The sequence below is a fragment of the Neofelis nebulosa genome, chromosome 15 (assembly GCF_028018385.1).
Source record: "Neofelis nebulosa isolate mNeoNeb1 chromosome 15, mNeoNeb1.pri, whole genome shotgun sequence".
NCBI lineage: Eukaryota > Metazoa > Chordata > Mammalia > Carnivora > Felidae > Neofelis > Neofelis nebulosa.
Window position 1 is genome coordinate 70,267,137 of NC_080796.1, and position 17,283 is coordinate 70,284,419.

The 17,283-nt window shown below is 42.4% G+C and overlaps 1 protein-coding gene and 1 long non-coding RNA gene across 3 annotated transcripts in view; one reads left to right on the forward strand and one right to left on the reverse strand.

Annotated features, from left to right (window-relative positions):
- Positions 1-17,283, reverse strand: part of SDHC (succinate dehydrogenase complex subunit C) — a 37,114-nt gene that overhangs the window by 14,661 nt on the left and 5,170 nt on the right. For both annotated transcript variants that reach the window (XM_058700911.1, XM_058700910.1), the window contains 3 exons: positions 16,106-16,162; positions 14,633-14,734; positions 4,679-4,740 (listed from right to left, as the gene is read on the reverse strand). In XM_058700911.1, coding sequence (XP_058556894.1) covers positions 4,679-4,740; positions 14,633-14,734; positions 16,106-16,162 — 221 coding nt within the window. The remainder of the gene's footprint in view (positions 1-4,678; positions 4,741-14,632; positions 14,735-16,105; positions 16,163-17,283) is intronic.
- Positions 16,491-17,098, forward strand: LOC131495777 (uncharacterized). The gene is made up of 2 exons (XR_009254118.1): positions 16,491-16,617; positions 16,859-17,098. It is a non-coding gene; the product is annotated as an uncharacterized LOC131495777 (long non-coding RNA).

Consider the following 17,283-nt stretch of genomic DNA (forward strand, 5'->3'; position numbering starts at 1 on the left):
CCAGAGAGGGCATGGGAGCTCCACGCACACTGACAGCCGCCCGGTCCACCCCTATATGTTGTCCTACATTCCTCTTCCATTTGGCTCTTCTGAGGGGCATCCTTCATTTAAAAAAATCACCAAATGTAAGTAAAGTGTTTTCAGGAGTTCTGATGAGCCGTTCTAGCAAATTATCAAGGGAGGGGTCACTGGAGACTCTGATTTACAGCCAGAACCTTGTATCTAGTGTTTAATTCCCACAATCCTAACTAGGCATTAATACAAGCAGGAAAGGAGGTGAGCCTATATAGCACCCGGTTAGTGACACATCGGGAACCCAACACGGATCTGTCCTACTCCCAAAGTTTACTCTTGTTACTTTGTCTCCACTGCCTCGGTGACTAGGATTCCTAACACATTCGAGAACCGATGACTAACATCCCATCTCGTGACAAGCCCAGAAGAAAAAAGCAGTCATTTTCAAGTTCCATTAGTTACTTTAGAAATCTGTAAGGCCTTTGGCTTTTCTAGAAAAGAAACGGACTGCCTGAGCAGAAGGCTTGTGTATGCATTCAGGCAAATCTCTCACTGAAGGTCTCTGACCTGACCCGTATTTCCTAACAGCCCCAGACCTTCAGGACGATTCCCACACCCCTCTGAGGTCACTGTAAACTTCATTTGCAGTCGCAATTCCTCTGAATGCCTGCTATTTTGCACCCGCCCGGGCTTCTGCTAAACTCATGGGGCTTCCGGTGGTGTTGCCGCATCCTGACTGCCTCCCCCAGCCTCACTCTTGCTGCAGCTTCCGCTACCTGCCACTCTCAAGGGACTGACCTGATCGCATCAGGACTGTTATACCATCCGTCACTACGAAAAGCCATGAGTGTTTTACTCCCTACAGCATCTAAGCAATGGAAGAGTATTACTGGCCATCTCTTCCCATATTTTAAAGGATTGTTTACGAAGTCCCTTTGCAATAAATTCTATTTTATTTTATTTTTTTTTTTTTTTTTAATTTTTTTTTTTTTCAACATTTTTTATTTATTTTTGGGACAGAGAGAGACAGAGCATGAACGGGGGAGGGGCAGAGAGAGAGGGAGACACAGAATCAGAAACAGGCTCCAGGCTCCGAGCCATCAGCCCAGAGCCTGACGCGGGGCTCGAACTCACGGACCGCGAGATCGTGACCTGGCTGAAGTCGGACGCCTAACCGACTGCGCCACCCAGGCGCCCCAATAAATTCTATTTTAAAGTCAAACTAGCGTCATCACACTTTTCGGTTCAACATGCTTTTCACAATTTACATATTGGCTGCAAAATCTCTACAGTGGATTTGTCCCAGCCAGCCTGTCCTATTACTGGAATGAGAACAGGAACTTTTCTTTCTTTCTTCCTTTCTTTTTTTTTTTTAATGTAAAGCTCTATGCTCAATGCGGGGCTTGAACTCACAACCCCAAGGTCAAGAGTGAAGCGCTCTACTGACCGAGCCAGCCAGGCACCCCGAAAACAGGAAACTTTTATGACTTCCAAAGATCTACAGGATCAAGTTCCAACTTCTCCACACGGCAGTCAAGGTCCTTCACTGTCTAGCACATTTTCCAGCCTTACCGCCTGCCACTTCTCCCGTAAACACTGCTCTCAAACAACCAGACCCAGTCATCACCATCCAGTGACTCTGGACGCTTCCCAACCCCTAGGCCATAAGGTAGTTTCTCTGTTGGAATGTCCTCCTCTACCACCTCTTAATGAAGTCTCCTCCTCATCCTTCTCTCAAGCTCTCCAACTCCTTCACAGATGGTCTCTCCTCAGGGACCCCATATTTCTATTAAAAAGTTATTGCAGAGCATTATATATATTTATTAATCTTACTCCTTAGACTCCTCTGCCCTTGAGGGTAGGGGCCATTACTATCACTATTTAATGTCTAATGCAAGCAGGAGGTGAACTAGAAGGCAGGAAAAATGAACATTTCTGAAATGACCACTATGAGCAAAATGACTTAGATGGTTGTATTCATTTAGTAAACAGAGATCTACTAAGCACCTACTGCGTGTCTGCCAGTGGGTATGGAGGGTAAAGAAGGTACATGCAGTCCCCACTCTCTGTAGAGTTAGCAGTCTAATAAAAGAGACAGATTTATAAAAAGTAAGCAAACAAAAGAATTACCAATATGTAATAAAAGCTCTGAAAGAGGCGACCAGTGCAATAAGAACTATGAAGGAAGGAACAGTGCTGGAAACAGAAAATTAACAAAAGAACTAGAACTGGAAACTCCTTAATTACAGATGGTGGTAGGCAAAGTACTTTTTTTTTTTTTTTTTTTTTTTTTTTTAGGGGGGAGAGAGAGAGGGAGGGAGGGAGGGAGGGAGGGAGGGAGGAAGGGAGGGAGAGGGAGAGAGAGAGAAAATAAATGAAATAAATGAATCCCAAGCAGGCTCCACACTCAACACGGAGCCCGATGTGGGGCTTGATCCCATGACCCTGGGATCATGACCTGATGATTCTGGTCAATGCAATCATGCAATGATTCTGGGGTGAGAAAGGCTTTTGCTCATTCAAAGGAATTCAAAGACCAGTGTGGCCAGAGCACAGGAAGCAAGGGGAGGCAAGCCCACACGAGGCAGGGCACTTTATGCCACGGTGGAGATTTGAATTTTAATCTAAGCGCAAAGGCAAATGCAGTGATAGGGTGACTCTAAGTGTGACACGATTCAATTTATTTTCATAAGGTTTTGTTTCTCCTGCTGTTAAGTGAAGAACAGACTGGAGGAGAGCCACAAGAATGCAAAGATCACAGATGCTGGGACTGACTTCATTTCAGGCCAAATTCACCATCTGGTCCAATGCACTTCATCTTCTAAGAGACCGCTGCCATTAAATTTATCATACTTCTCATTCCTGTTTTTGTAAGTCAACATCCAGAGTGTGGTTTCTTGAAATCCCATCAATCCTGGGAGAGGCATTAATAAGATGCTCATTTTAACAAGGAATAAAACTGAGGTTTAGAGAGCTGACCGGGTTGCCTACGTCACCCACCTATTGAAAATAGGTTCCCTTCCAGTTTTGAGTGGACCTTCAGCATTTGAGGGAAACAGGAGAACTACTACCATATACACAACAGCCACTACGTTCCATCCTGGAATCAGGGGAGAACGTTAGGGGTAAACTGGATACGTGCTGATGAATACAAGGTCTTTCAAGGGGGTAAAGATAGGAAAGAAGTAAGTTACTGCTAAGTACGGTTGTGAAAAAAATATGTATCACCGTCAGCTATGTTTGGCAAACGAATATTTTTTAATTAGTAGGGTCTATGAAAGAGTCAACATCCTTTGTCTCATTCAGTGGTGATAAATACACTGAGATGAAAAGGGAAACTAAAGCCTGATAAACTGCTCTTGTTCTTTCAATGATTTTTAGGATTAAATTTGCTCATCAACACCACCAAACTAAGCATAAAGAATCAATCTAGCAATTATAAGATTCAAAGTAGGCAGAAAGAAAGTAACTGTGAATTTACAGCTAGCATAACCTAATCTTGAAGTCTATTATATTATTTTCAGTCCAAGTGGGTTAAAAACCGGAAACTATACACAGATTCCAAGACAATAGCAATCATCCTTCTACCTGGATTCCATCATCCCTTTACCAACCAAAGGAATGATAAGTAGGGATGATAATATCCGATCTTAGGTAGGAGTTCCTATCCCTACTTGATTACCAACAAAACAAATCTGACTTTGAACGGCAAAGACATGGCATTAGCTAATTTCTACCAATGTCTTAGCAGCAGCTGCCTAAATACAGGGTCCCTACACTTGAGCCAGCAGTCCCGCTGATGAGCACTTCTGTAAAAACACAGTCTACAGGAGTCCAGGGGGGCGGTCCCTGAAGAACATTACAGAAAACAAAAATATGTCCATATTTCCTGTACCAGCCAGGGAAAAATTTAAAATACAGCTGATCCTCTTGTAAAGTATCTCTCTATTGTAGAAAGATGCATCAGATCCCAAAACCTGATTAAAATCTGCATCCTTCCTGCCTATAATAAACCTGACTACCTGAAATGGATGCACTAAGACCAGCATACAATTCATACCACGTAAGTAAATAAATAGACATTCTGGGCCGTAAACCAAGATTTTGCGAGACTGGAGAAGGACTTGGTTTTTTGGGCCTAATCAATTCTAGGTGATACAGAATGGGTGCTAAAGCTGAGTTTCTGAAAGAATAAGGTTGATGACTAATCTTGGACGGTGTTTGGTCAATGTGTAGTCGGCCCACACATCTCTATGACATTTCTACCTCTGTTCTCTGTAATTTCAATAAATATATAATAGTGTGCTAGGGATAGGAGCGCCTAGGTGGCTCAGTCGGTGAAATGTCCGACTCTTGATTTCAGCTGAGGTCTTGATCTCAGGGTCGTGAGTTCAAGCCCCATATTGGGCTCCTCGCTGGGTGTGAAGCTTACTAAAAACCAAACAAACAAAACACCTGGCTAAGGAAAGAACATAAGCTTACTGGGAACTCATGATGAATTGTTAAAGGAACAAATGAACAATAAGCTTAAATGGACTCGTCATTTTCTCTAAATCAAGTTGCTGATTTGCACAGGAGGGGGTGCTAAGAGACACAGAAACAGCAAAGTTCTTCAAAGTGCGTGTGCCGGTGTGCACGTATGTGTAAATACACGTGTCCATACCTGCGCTCAAGGCCATACCAGTACCACGGTGGCAAATGGACATCGCCATGGGAAGCGACCAACTGCAAAGAAATACACAAAGGCAATTAAAAAAAGGAAAATATGACACAATAGAGAGTTCATTTAAAAAAAAATTTTTTTTTAATGTTTATTTATTTTTGAGAGAGAGAGAAAGAGAGAAAGAAAGAGACAGAGCTCAAGAGGGGAAGGGCCAGAGACAGAGGGAGACACAGAATCTGAAACAGGCTCCAGGCTTTGAACTGTCAGCACAGAGCCCCATGCGGGGCTCGAACTCACGAACTGCAAGATCAAGACCCGAGCCGAAGTCGGACGCTCAACCGAGTGAGCCACCCAGGGACCCCAATACACAGTCCATTTTGGCGAAGAGAAGATAAACTACTTGGATATAGGCACTATTTACATATAAAAACGAAAACAGCTTTTGCATTCTTGTTTCCACTTTCTAGTTTGAATACATGAAAACTGATTTATTTCAGGAGAAGCATCCCTCCCTTTCACCAGAAGGAAACTCCTCCTTTCCTAAGAAGGAACAATATGGGTGGGTCAAAGACGCCAATTAAAGTTGCATCAAGTTAGAAAATAATCACTAGACTACAACCACCTGGGTCTTCCCTTGCTCTAGTCACAAGATTGGAGGAAAGGGAAAACCAAGTGAGTTTTGTTTATCTAGTTTCACAGAACACACAGTCACCCCTGAACTCTTACTGTATGCCCGTAAATATTCCAACTGAGCATACCATTTACTCCCTGATAAATTACCTATCCCAAATTTTTAAATCCAATTTTCCTGGATTTGGTGTATGTTTCCTAATCCACGGTAGTTTTGAAATACTTTGTCATCAAACCCCTTTCTAAATCACGCTCTGAATCATTAATCTGCCAAAGCGTTTCCACAGAAGGACAACTAACACTGCTATATTCTGGACCTGGTTCTCATGCTCGAGAGAATTGGTTAGTGAAATGGAAAGAACAGAAGTCTTTGGATAAAGTGAACGTTCACCCTAGAAAGGCAGCTTAGATAGGAAATGCTGAGCCTACTCAGACCATATTTTCAACACTCTAGAGGGAAGGTACCCAAGCAAGTTGAAAAAAATCTCAAAAAGAAATTCTAACTATGTAATGAAAATGGTCACAGTAAGAAAGGAGTAACGTCCAAAGAAACCAAAAAAACTGGCTAGACACCACTCCGCTTAACTCAGACTTAACAGGATAAATATAAAAGGCGGAAGAAGAGCCACATAACAAAGGACAAGCAGAGAACAATGACATAATTTGGTTAGATAAATCAGGAGACTAAAACCCAGAATGAGCTGAGGCTTGCAAAAACGTCAAGGACAACAAAAAGGGGCTTTTAAAATTGTATTCAGGGAAAGAAAGCCTCCTAACTGGGATGGACAATTTTATGTTAATAGATGACAGAGTACAAAGCAGATTGCTCAACTATTTTATTTGTCAAAGAGCATGATTATCAGACTGAAAAAGACAGAACAAATATTGATTTGAGAGAACTGAAAAAAACAGAGGTGGGGAAATTGTAAGACACTGCTTAGCATTCCGAATGCACTTAGGGCCCATGGCCAGTGAATGAAATCCCATGGCTGAAAGAGCTACCCGATAAAACATGAGCACTGCTCTGGTATTTAGACATACTGAAGTGGAAAATGGGAGTGATAGGAGAAACTGCTGAAGTCAAATGTTACCCTGATTTTCAAAAATGGTTAAAACCATAGCCTGGGTTAGCTCAGTGCTGAGTAGGTAAAGGAGATTTTATTTCCCAAACAACCACAGTCCTAGTTTCAGTTTCACGTGACCTTCCAGAATCTCGTCACTCCTTATAACTCCTTGTAACTCAGGCAAGTAAGTGTTTAGCCCTTTGAACCTTCACGACTGACTCCCTCAAGAAACAGAATGTAGCAGAATGGACATTGCGTGACTTCCAGAACACACTCTCTCCTGCTAAGAGGAAGCCCAAATAGCCTATGCAGAGAGATCACGGAGAAAGACTCAGGTGGAGAGAAAATGATGGTGCCTTTAGAAGCCAAAATCAACCCAAGACATAGGAGTAAATGGATCTTCAGATTAATTCAGCCCCGGCCTTTGTGTTTTCTAGCTGAGGCCTAAATATCACAAAGACAAATCATTTCCACGATTTCCTGTTCACACATTAAGTAAGGGTCTAGTATAGAAAATCAAGATTGTTTTAATTCACTTACAGAAAAGATAATCACTAAGAGCCACTAAAATTTTCCCTTAGGAAAATTTTTTTTCAGGACACGAGATCCCTTTGAACACAGATGATATCTTATTCATCTCTATATTTCCAACTCCTAAAAGAGTATCAAGCACACTGAACAATCAACAAATACTTGATTTGAAATGTATTCATTTTATTTCCTTTTTGGACTGTTAATAGAACGCTAATCAAGGAAAAGCTAGAGACCTAGGATATATGAGTTTCAGCATGTGACTTAACAATCGTGCTGCAAATAATACCATCGACAAAGTAAACGACATTTCTCCAAGGAAGATATACAAATGGCCAGTTAGTATGCGAAAAGATGCTCAAAGTCACTAATCATTGGGGAGACACAAATCAAAATCACAACGAGATACCTATTGTTAAAAACAATAAAGAATGAGCGTTGGTGAGGATGTAGAAAAATTGGAACCCTTGGGCAGTGTTGGTGGGAACATAAACCAGCACAGCTCCTGTAGGAAACAGTATGGCGGGTTCCGCAAGAAATTAAATCATTACCGTATGTCCTGGCGGTTCAATTTCTGGATATAGGCCTACAAGAACTGACAGCAGGGATTCAAAGAGGTATCTGTACACCGATGCTCATTGCAGCATTATTCCCAATAGCCAAAAGGTAGAAGCCACACAAATGTCCGTGGACAGATGAATGGATAAGCAAAATGCAATGTATACATACACCAAAGCATCTGTTCAGCCTTAGAAAGGAACGGAATTCGGACACATTCTACAATATGGATGAACCTAGAAGACATCGTGCCAAGTGAAAGAAGCCAAGCACAAGAGGACAAACATTGTATGATTCCATTTCACAAGGCACCCAGAGTAGTCTAATTTACAGAGACAGAAACTCAGTGGTTAGGGGTTGGGGCTGGAGGCAGAGAATGGGAATTATTGCTTAATGAGTATGGAGTTTCAATTTAGGAATATAAAAGGATTCTGGAGATGGATAGTGGTGATGGTTTGTACAACAATGGTGAAGACATTTAATGCCACTGAACTGTAGATTTAAAAATAGTCAAAATGACAAGTTTTGTGTATTATGCATATTTTACCGCAATAAAAAAAATGTTAAAAAATAAGACAACCCTTGGGGCGCCTGGGTGGCGCAGTCGGTTAAGTGTCCGACTTCAGCCAGGTCACGATCTCGCGGTCCGTGAGTTCGAGCCCCGCGTCAGGCTCTGGGCTGATGGCTCGGAGCCTGGAGCCTGGAGCCTGTTTCCGATTCTGTGTCTCCCTCTCTCTCTGCCCCTCCCCCGTTCATGCTCTGTCTCTCTCTATCCCAAAAATAAATAAAAAATGTTGAAAAAAAAAAATTAAAAAAAAAAAGACAACCCAATTAAACAAATGAGCGTAGGATTTGAATACTCCTTTCTCCAGAGAAGACATACAAATGGCCAATAAGCACATGAAAATCAATAAATGGATGTTGGAGAAAAAGTGTGCTTGGATTTATTTCACATGACTCAAGGTAAAACCAGAGCCACTGGATAGAAGATATAAGTTGTAGCAACTTCTGCAGTGCGTGGGTGGCTCAGCCATCAGACTTTGGCTGGGATCATCTCATGGTTTGTGGGTTTGAGCCCTGCGTCGGGCTCTCTGCTGTCAGTGCCCTGTCTCCCTCTCTCTCTGCCCCTCCACTGCTCACTCTCTCCCTCTCAAAAATAAACATAAAAAATTTAAAAATATAATAATAAGTTGCAGCAACTTCAATAAAAGAAGGGTCTTTCTGATAAACAAAGAAATGCCCAAACTGGAAAAGGGCGGTAGGGAGTTCCTTGTATGCTAGTGAGGTATAAGCCCAGGCAGAGACAACCATGTGAAAATAACGCAGAAGAGATTCAGTCATCAGGTACAACCGTGACTTTTAAACTTCTTTTCTGGTTTTTTTTTTTTGGTGAGCAGCACCTTTCTTAAAATGCAAAAACCCAATACAGTGAAACCTTGGATTGCGAGTAACTTATTCTGCTAGTGTTCCGCAAGACGAGTAAACATTTCCAGTAAATTTTAACTTCATAAACGAGCGATGTCTTGCAATACGAGTAGTATGTGACGTGGAACATCACATGATCCCAAATGAGCCAACGGTTCCTCTCTCTCTCTCTCTCTAAAGGATTGTGAGTGATAGTCTCCCATGCTCAGATGCTCAGTCTCAGGCCACGGTGTTTGGCAGAAATCGGTAATTTTTTTCAGATTGTTGGAAGGTGCCCACACTGGCACCACTGTATTTTTTGTCACTTCAAAGCACCTATGGGCAGTCCTTTGCTTTTCCATCCAAGAGTAAGCTTAGGAATGCTTTGCTTCCTGCTAGGTCGGGCTGCCTGCCGATATAGACCTTTTCCTCTGCTGCCTTATTGCCGGTTACGTTAAATACAGAACATGACAAGAGTTTAATACTGTACTGTAGGGACGCCCAGGTGGCTCAGTCGGTTGAGTGTCCGACTTCAGCTCAGGTCATGATCTCACAGTTCGTGAGTTCGAGCCCCACACCTGAGCTGTCTGTGCTGACATCTCAGAGCCTGGAACCTGCTTCAGATTGTGTGTCTCCCTCTCTTTCTGCCCCATCCCCACTCATGCTCTGTCTCTGTCTTAAAAATAAATAAAACATTAAAAGAAAAATTAAAAAAAAAAATACTGTACTGTAGCCAAAATCCACTGGTGATAGTGAAAGACGTCCTACACGATAACCCACCTCTCTCTTGTCTCCCTCCCACCAGCCATGAAGGTTTGGAAAGGAAAGTGCAGGTTAGTTTATTTTTCTTTATACTTTGTATTTTATTATTTGGTATTATGTTACAGTATTATAATCATTTCTTTATGAATATTTTTGGGCGGGGGCACCTGGGTGGCTCAGTCGGTTGGGCGGCCGACTTCACGGTCCGTGAGTTCGAGCCCCCCGTCAGGCTCTGTGCTGACAGCTCAGAGCCTGGAGCCTGTTTCAGATTCTGTGTCTCCCTCTCTGACCCTCCCCCGTTCATGCTCTGTCTCTGTCTCAAAAATAAATAAACGTTAAAAAAAAAAAAATTGAATATTTTTGGGCTGTAGAACAAATCATCTGAGCTTCCATTATTTCTTATTGAGAAATTCGCTTTGATATACAAGTGTTTTGGATTACAAGCATGTGTCTGGAACAAATTATGCTTGTAAACCAAGATTTTAATGTATATAAAACAGATCAAAGTGAAGTTGCTTTGGTTACCCAGGGCCGGGGCCCACAGTGCAATCTGCATGTTGGCCAGCCACACACAACTACCCACAGAAGCTTAGTGGAATATCCAAAGTCCCAAGGAACATTCTTAAAACAGTGAGGTTGGGGCTCCTGGCTGGCTCAGTCAGTAGAGTGGGAGACCCTTGATCCTGGGGCTGTGAGTTCGAGCCCCACGTTGGGTGTATAGATTCCTTAAAAAATAAAATCTTAGGGGTGCCTGGGTGGCTCAGTCGGTTGGGCGTCTGACTTCGGCTTGGGTCACGATCTCACGGTCCATGAGTTCGAGCCCCGCATCGGGCTCTGGGCTGACAGCTCAGAGCCTGGAGCCTGTTTCGGATTCTGTGTCTCCCTCTCTCTCTGACCCTCCCCTGCTCATGCTCTGTCTCTGTCTCTGTCTCAAAAATAAATAAATGTTAAAAAAAAATTTTTTTTAAATAAAAAAATAAATAAAATCTTAAAAAACAAGAACAAAAAACACCAATGAGGTTGATGAGGAAATTAAATGTTATGGCCCCTTTCATCTCTAAGTTTCAACCCTAAGTTTTAAAAAGTTTTCTAACATCCTTTTCAGTGGCTCTTGTTCTCCTGATAACTTAAGCCCTGTATACACTTTTGCTTTGATAAATTGATGCAATTTAGTGAAATAAATAATACTTCATAAAGTGCTACCTTGACCATTTACTCCCTCCCATGCCTCCTCCAAAAAACTCTAAAGAAGTTAGTAACAGAAAATATGATTCCATAAAACATAAATCAGACATCTTTCCTGGACATATCACCTTGGAAACAGCCCCATGCTCTCTGATGCTTTTTTCCCCCCACAAGTATGTCTAGGAGGTAGTGAGAGACTCACGCCACCAGCTTACTAACATTCGTTACGTGACCCAAGCAAAAAGGCCAGGGCTTTAAATACAGATTCAGAGTAATTTGAGAAGTTCTTCATCATTATCATTTTTCCCCAAATATTTTCTCTCTTAAAAAAAAAGTTCCACCAAGTTGCAAGGCTTAAGATCACCCATTAGTCTCCTTCTGTTTTAGAAGGCCCAATTTCTGCAATCAGAATTATTTCTGGAATCTGGCTTGGAAAAAATCTGAAGGGTTGTGGTATTTGCGGAGGTGGTAAAGAAACGGCCAGCCTCCCTGGCAGGAACCCAAGTAGAGAGGGTAGCGGGGCTCCAGCTGCTTTGCTGCATGAACTGGAAAGGAGCAGATCTAGAGGGGTTTTTCTTTGAAGACACCAGCTTACCAGTTATCGATGCGACTTCCAAGGACAACGGATGAACAGCTACAGATGCGTCTGTGTTTACGTATACACTCACACCTACACGGACACCTGCATTTGCATCCACACATATCCTAGTTCTGTCTACTGAAAAGGCCCTACAAGCAATGACATCCTGGTAGCAATGAGCACATCTGGCACCCAGATCTTGATTTCGCAGGAGCCTTCTTGAAGCACTCCCACCGGCTAAGTGTGGGACAATCTGAACATCAAAATAAAGGAGAGTAACAGTGTAACCCTTTAGGCAGAATAGGCACTGGGAAATAAGAACTATGTATCTACACTGTCTCTCTTCCTGGTTCTTGACACAGAGCTCCTAAAACGCTTATCAACTCCTTAGAGATAGGAGGGCTAGGAACATCTTTTGTTCTAATATTTGGTCTTTGACCCTGATTCCTGACACACAGTTCCTAAATCCCTTGGAATTTCCTGGGCGGTAAGAGCGTCCTTTGCTCTAATGAGGTGACTCTGGGTGGGGGCTGGTTACCAGAAAGACCAAGCCACGGTTAGAAATTTGGAACTTTCAGGTCCACTCCCTCTTTTTCCAGGGAGGGAAGAGGGGCTAGAGATTGAGTTAATGATTGATCATGCCTACGTGATGAAGCCTCCGCAAAAATCCCAAAAGTAAATGGTTCAGTGTCTCCAGGTTGGTAAACACAACCACATGTCACGAAGGTGGTGTACCTCAACTCCATGGGGACAGAAGCTCCTGTGCCCAGAACTTTTCTGGACGTAGAGGTACGTCAAAGGGTACCTTATGGTTTATCTGTATCATGTGTAGTACCCTTTATGACGAACTAGTAAATGTTAAGTAAATGTTTCCAGGTTCTGAGAGCAATTCTAGCAAATGATTGAACCTAAGGAGGGGGTAGAGAGAACTCTTGATTTATAGCTGGTCAGTCAAAAGTACAGGACTTGCCAAGAGGCATCTGAAGTGGGGGACAGCCTGTGGGACTGAGCCCCTAACCTGTAGGCTCTGCACTAACTCCAGACAGTAAGCGTCATGACTGAATTCCTGGATACCCAACTGGTATCCACAGAGATGGAAAACTGGTTGGTGTGGGAAAAACCTCCACACATTCGATGTCAGAAGTATCAAGAGCAGAGAGGAAAGGAGGTTGTTTTTCCTTTAGTTGGTGTCATCACAGTAGAAAAGAGTTTTTCCTTTTAGGATTCCTTGAGTCTGCACCGATAAAGTATGCTTCATCCTATTAATTTATTTATTACAAATAAATCTAGAAGGGATGATGGAATTAGAAAAATTACAATCTGGCAACCGTCACAGTAATAACTCATTGTAATAACTAATAAATGTTCATGATAAGTACCATCAACAGATGGTGGTAAAAGTCTCTCCACAAAATAATGATCAATTATAAGCACACTATCTTTATTCATTAACTTTATAGAGAAACCGAAGCAGACACATTTATTTATTAATGTTTATTTATTTTTGTGAGAGAGCGAGCACGCACGCACGCACTCTCAAGTGGAGGAGGGCAGAGAGAAAGAGAGGGAGACACAGAATCCGAAGCAGACTCCAGGGTCCGAGTTGTCCACACAGAGCCCAACGTGGGGCTCGAACTCACGAGCCGTGAGATCGTGACCTGAGCTGAAGTCGGACGCTCAACCAACTGAACCATCCAGGTGCCCCTGGTGATATAACTTTTATCATTAGTTAAAATGTGTCTGCCTAGGGCCCCTGGCTGGTTCAGTTGGTTGAACGTCCGACTTCGGCTCCAGTCACGATTTCATGGCTCGTGAGTTCAAGCCCTGCGTCGGGCTCACTGCTGTCAGCATGGAGTCTGCTCTGGATCCTTCGTCCCCCTCTTTCTCTGCCCTTTCCCTGCTCACGGTATCTCAAAAATAAACAAACATTAAAAAAAAAAAAAAAAAAAAGAAAGAAAGTTGACATCACCAGTAACAGGATAAATCATCATCATGTTTAGCCCTGGCCCCACACGCTGAGAAGAGCACAGCATCACGTTAGAGGCATTCCTGCCAAGAACATCAGGCAAACAACCCAAGCTGAGGAACATTCTAAAAATGTTAAGGTCATAAAAGATAAGGTAAGACTCTTTCCTTACCAAAGGAGATTAAAGAGTTAAAGAGGTAACTAAATGCACTACATGATCCTGGGTTGGATCTTGGGCCTATAAGGGACAATATTAGGACAACTGACAACACTTGAATGAGATCTGACGATTAAATGGTAACATAGGGTCAAAGTTAACTTTCTGACTGTGATGGCTGTACTACAGAGTGTCCCTGAATTTATGAAACATGCACTCAAGTATTAAGCCTACTTGAGTAATGAGTAATGATCCTCCTAAAGATGTCTGCATTCTAATCCCTGAAACCTGTGAGTATTTTACCTTAAATGGCAGAGGAGAATTAACAGTTGCATATGAAATTAAGTTTGCTAATAAACTCGCCTTGAGCTAAACAGACTAGCCCGGATTATCTGGATGGTACCAACATAATCACAAAGGTCCTTAAAAGTGGAAGAGGCTGGCAGAAGGGAATCAGAGAAGAAATGTGACAATGGAAGTAGGGCGGAAGTGGTGGGAGAAGAATGTCACCCATCACTGCTGGTTTTAAAGATGGAGGGAGGAGGCCACAAGCCAAGGAATTCGAAGTAGCCTCTGGAAACTAGAAAAGGCAAGGGAACAGATTCTTCACTTGAGCCTCCAGAAGAGAATGCAGCCCTCCCAACACCTTAATTCTAACCCAGTGAGACCTGTCAGACTTCCGCCCCACAGAGCTGTAAGATAACAGATGTGCTGTTTTAAGCCACAGAGTTTATGATCACTTGTTACAGCAGCGTAAGAGCTAACACAGGAGTAATGGGACACGATCATCTCTGCACTTGATCTTAAATCACTCGGACATGTTCACAAATTGGGAATGTGCACAACAGTATGCAGGAATTGAGTGTATTGTTTTTGCAACATCTATATAAATTTGCAATCATTTCAAAATACTGGTTTTCGACTAATAGAAATTACATTTTGACTTGCCATTTTCCAAATGGTAGTTCTTCAGGATAGATTACCCTCTAAGGCCAGAAGGCAAAAAACAGTCGTCTTCTTATAAAAAAGGCCTGAGCGAAATAATCAGGGGCGCAATGGCCCAACCTCCAGGACCTTCACCCATTACCTCTAGATTCCCTGGTTCCAGAGCGCTCACCTGTAGATAGTGATATGAGGAGACAGAGGACGGTTTAAACCAGCGTTCTTATTCCAGAACCTCTCCATCTCTTCTTTGGCTGTGGTTCCCAAAGGGACAGCACTAAAATAAAACCAGAAGATGGAAGACTTTAAAATGATTAGAAATATACTTGTCTCAAGATTTTACATAACAAAAAGTTAAAATAAAAAAAGCTAAGCTGGGCTGGATGAACCCATTGTATAAAGAAAACACGTCTGTCCAATCCTCTTATCTTTATGCCAAGTTTGACTCAGTTATTAACAACCTCAATCACCCAAGGAAGTCCTAGCAGAGGAAAACTCTTCTTTCCAATTCCCCACCACGCAGGTCCTGCCACAGAAGCTCTGCTTCTTTCGTGCCAGGCAGCAGAGCAAGTACAACATTTCAAAATCATTTATATAAATGGATCATCCTTTCACGAGGGCACGGGTGTGGTCTCATACATCAGCACCACCTGCTCTCATCTGGTTTGTCAAGACTCCCTTTCACATCCTCAAAAATCAAGACCTCAGCACCTCTGAACAGTTTCTTGGGTTTCCCTTGTCAATGGGGTGGATGGAAGCTAAGTGTTGAACAGCTACGTCCAATAATTTATTACATGCCTGTATTAAATACATTCCATCCCCCTCAAGAAAATATAACCTATGCACAGATGACCCATTAATTATAAAAAAAGAAAAAACCCAATAACTTCATAGTGGAAAAATACCTAGCAGACATTCCATTATTCAAATGATCAAAGTTAAAATCACTGACAATGGGACAAATGGCATCACATGCCCTTGATGTGAATATAACCAGGAATATAATATACTTACCTATTACTCCTGCCCAAAACGGGTAACCTGACTCTAATCATAGCAAAGAATCATACAAGCCCAACCTGAAAGGCATTCTACAAAACAACTGGCCTGTATTCTTCAAAAACGTCAGTAACGGGGTGCCTTGGGTGGCTCAGTTGGTTAAGCATCTGACTTTGGCTTAGGTCATGGTATTGTAGTTCGTGAGTTCAAGCCCCGCGTCGGGCTCTGTGCTGACAGCTTGGAACCTGGAGCCTGCTTCGGATTCTGTGTCTCCCTTCTCTCTCTGCTCTTCCCCTGCTGACACACACACACTCTCTCTCTCTCTCAAAAATGAATAACTTAAAAAAAATTTTTTCTTACATAAAAAATTAAAAAAGTAAAATACATAGAGCTCTAAGTAAACATAGCAAATGTCTTGCAACTTTTCTGAAAGTATAAAATATTTCCCAAATTTAAAATTTAATATTCTAATCCTTCCTTCTTCTACTACCAGATGAGAAAAATAGTGACCACGATCACTAAATTTTCAGCCAACCATCTACAACTATTTTCTTCCACACATACCCCCCAAATCTAAACAACAACCCATTGCTGTTCCCAAAGGAAAAAATGTTAAGTCATAATAGCCTCCACAAATTTAGAAACTTACTTTCTGATACAGAGCTGAGGACTAAGGTGGGCACGGAGGCAATGACGGCCAACCTGTCTGCAAGATAAGAGAAGAAGGAGTCAATGGAGGGCACCTGGCTCAGTCAGTGGAGCATGTGACCCTTGATCTTGGGGTTGTAAGTTCAAGTCCAATGTTGGGTGTAGAGATTGCTTAAAACTAAAATCTTAAAAAGAAAAGAGAGAGAGAATAAAGAGCAACACACATTTCGAGATCAATTTCAGTTTATCAAGTTCTCTATTTTTGTACCATATTAGACTTAGGAGTGAAAGGAAAAATTAAGAATAAGATGAAAACAATGACAGTATCACTGTCCTTGAAATGATTTTTTAGTTGGAAAGCTACAACTTTAAATAACTTGAGAATAGTCACAAATACAACCTACAAATGCAAAATAAAGTTTTAGCCCAACACAAATAATACAAGGTAAAAGAATAATGAGTGTTGGTAATGTTCAGCAGAGAAATATAGAATGTGATTTATTTTTAAGTGAGGTTTTTTTTTTTTTTTTTTTTTTTTTTTAACATTTTTTATTTATTTTGGGACAGAGAGAGACAGAGCATGAACGGGGGAGGGGCAGAGAGAGAGGGAGACCCAGAATCGGAAACAGGCTCCAGGCTCCGAGCCATCAGCCCAGAGCCTGACGCGGGGCTCGAACTCACGGACCGCGAGATCGTGACCTGGCTGAAGTCGGACGCTTAACCGACTGCGCCACCCAGGCGCCCCTTAAGTGAGGTTTTAAAGGAGGTCATGGTTAAAAGATAGGGGTTGGGGTGCCTGGGTGGCTCAGGTGGTTGAGCATCCAACTTCATCTCAGGTCATGATCTCGCAGTTTGTGAGTTTGGGCCCGCCTCAGGCTCACTGCTGTCAGCGCACAAAGTCAGCTCCGGATCCTCTGTCTCCCTCGTTGTCTGTCCCTCCCCCACTCACACTCTCTCCCAAAAATAAAAATTAAATGTTAAAAAAAAAATTTTTTTTTAATTTTTTTTTAACGTTTATTTATTTTTGAGACAGAGAGAGACAGAGCATGAACGGGGGAGGGTCAGAGAGAGAGGGAGACACAGAATCGGAAGCAGGCTCCAGGCTCTGAGCCATCAGCCCAGAGCCCGACGCGGGGCTCGAACTTCACAGACCGTGAGATCGTGACCTGAGCTGAAGTC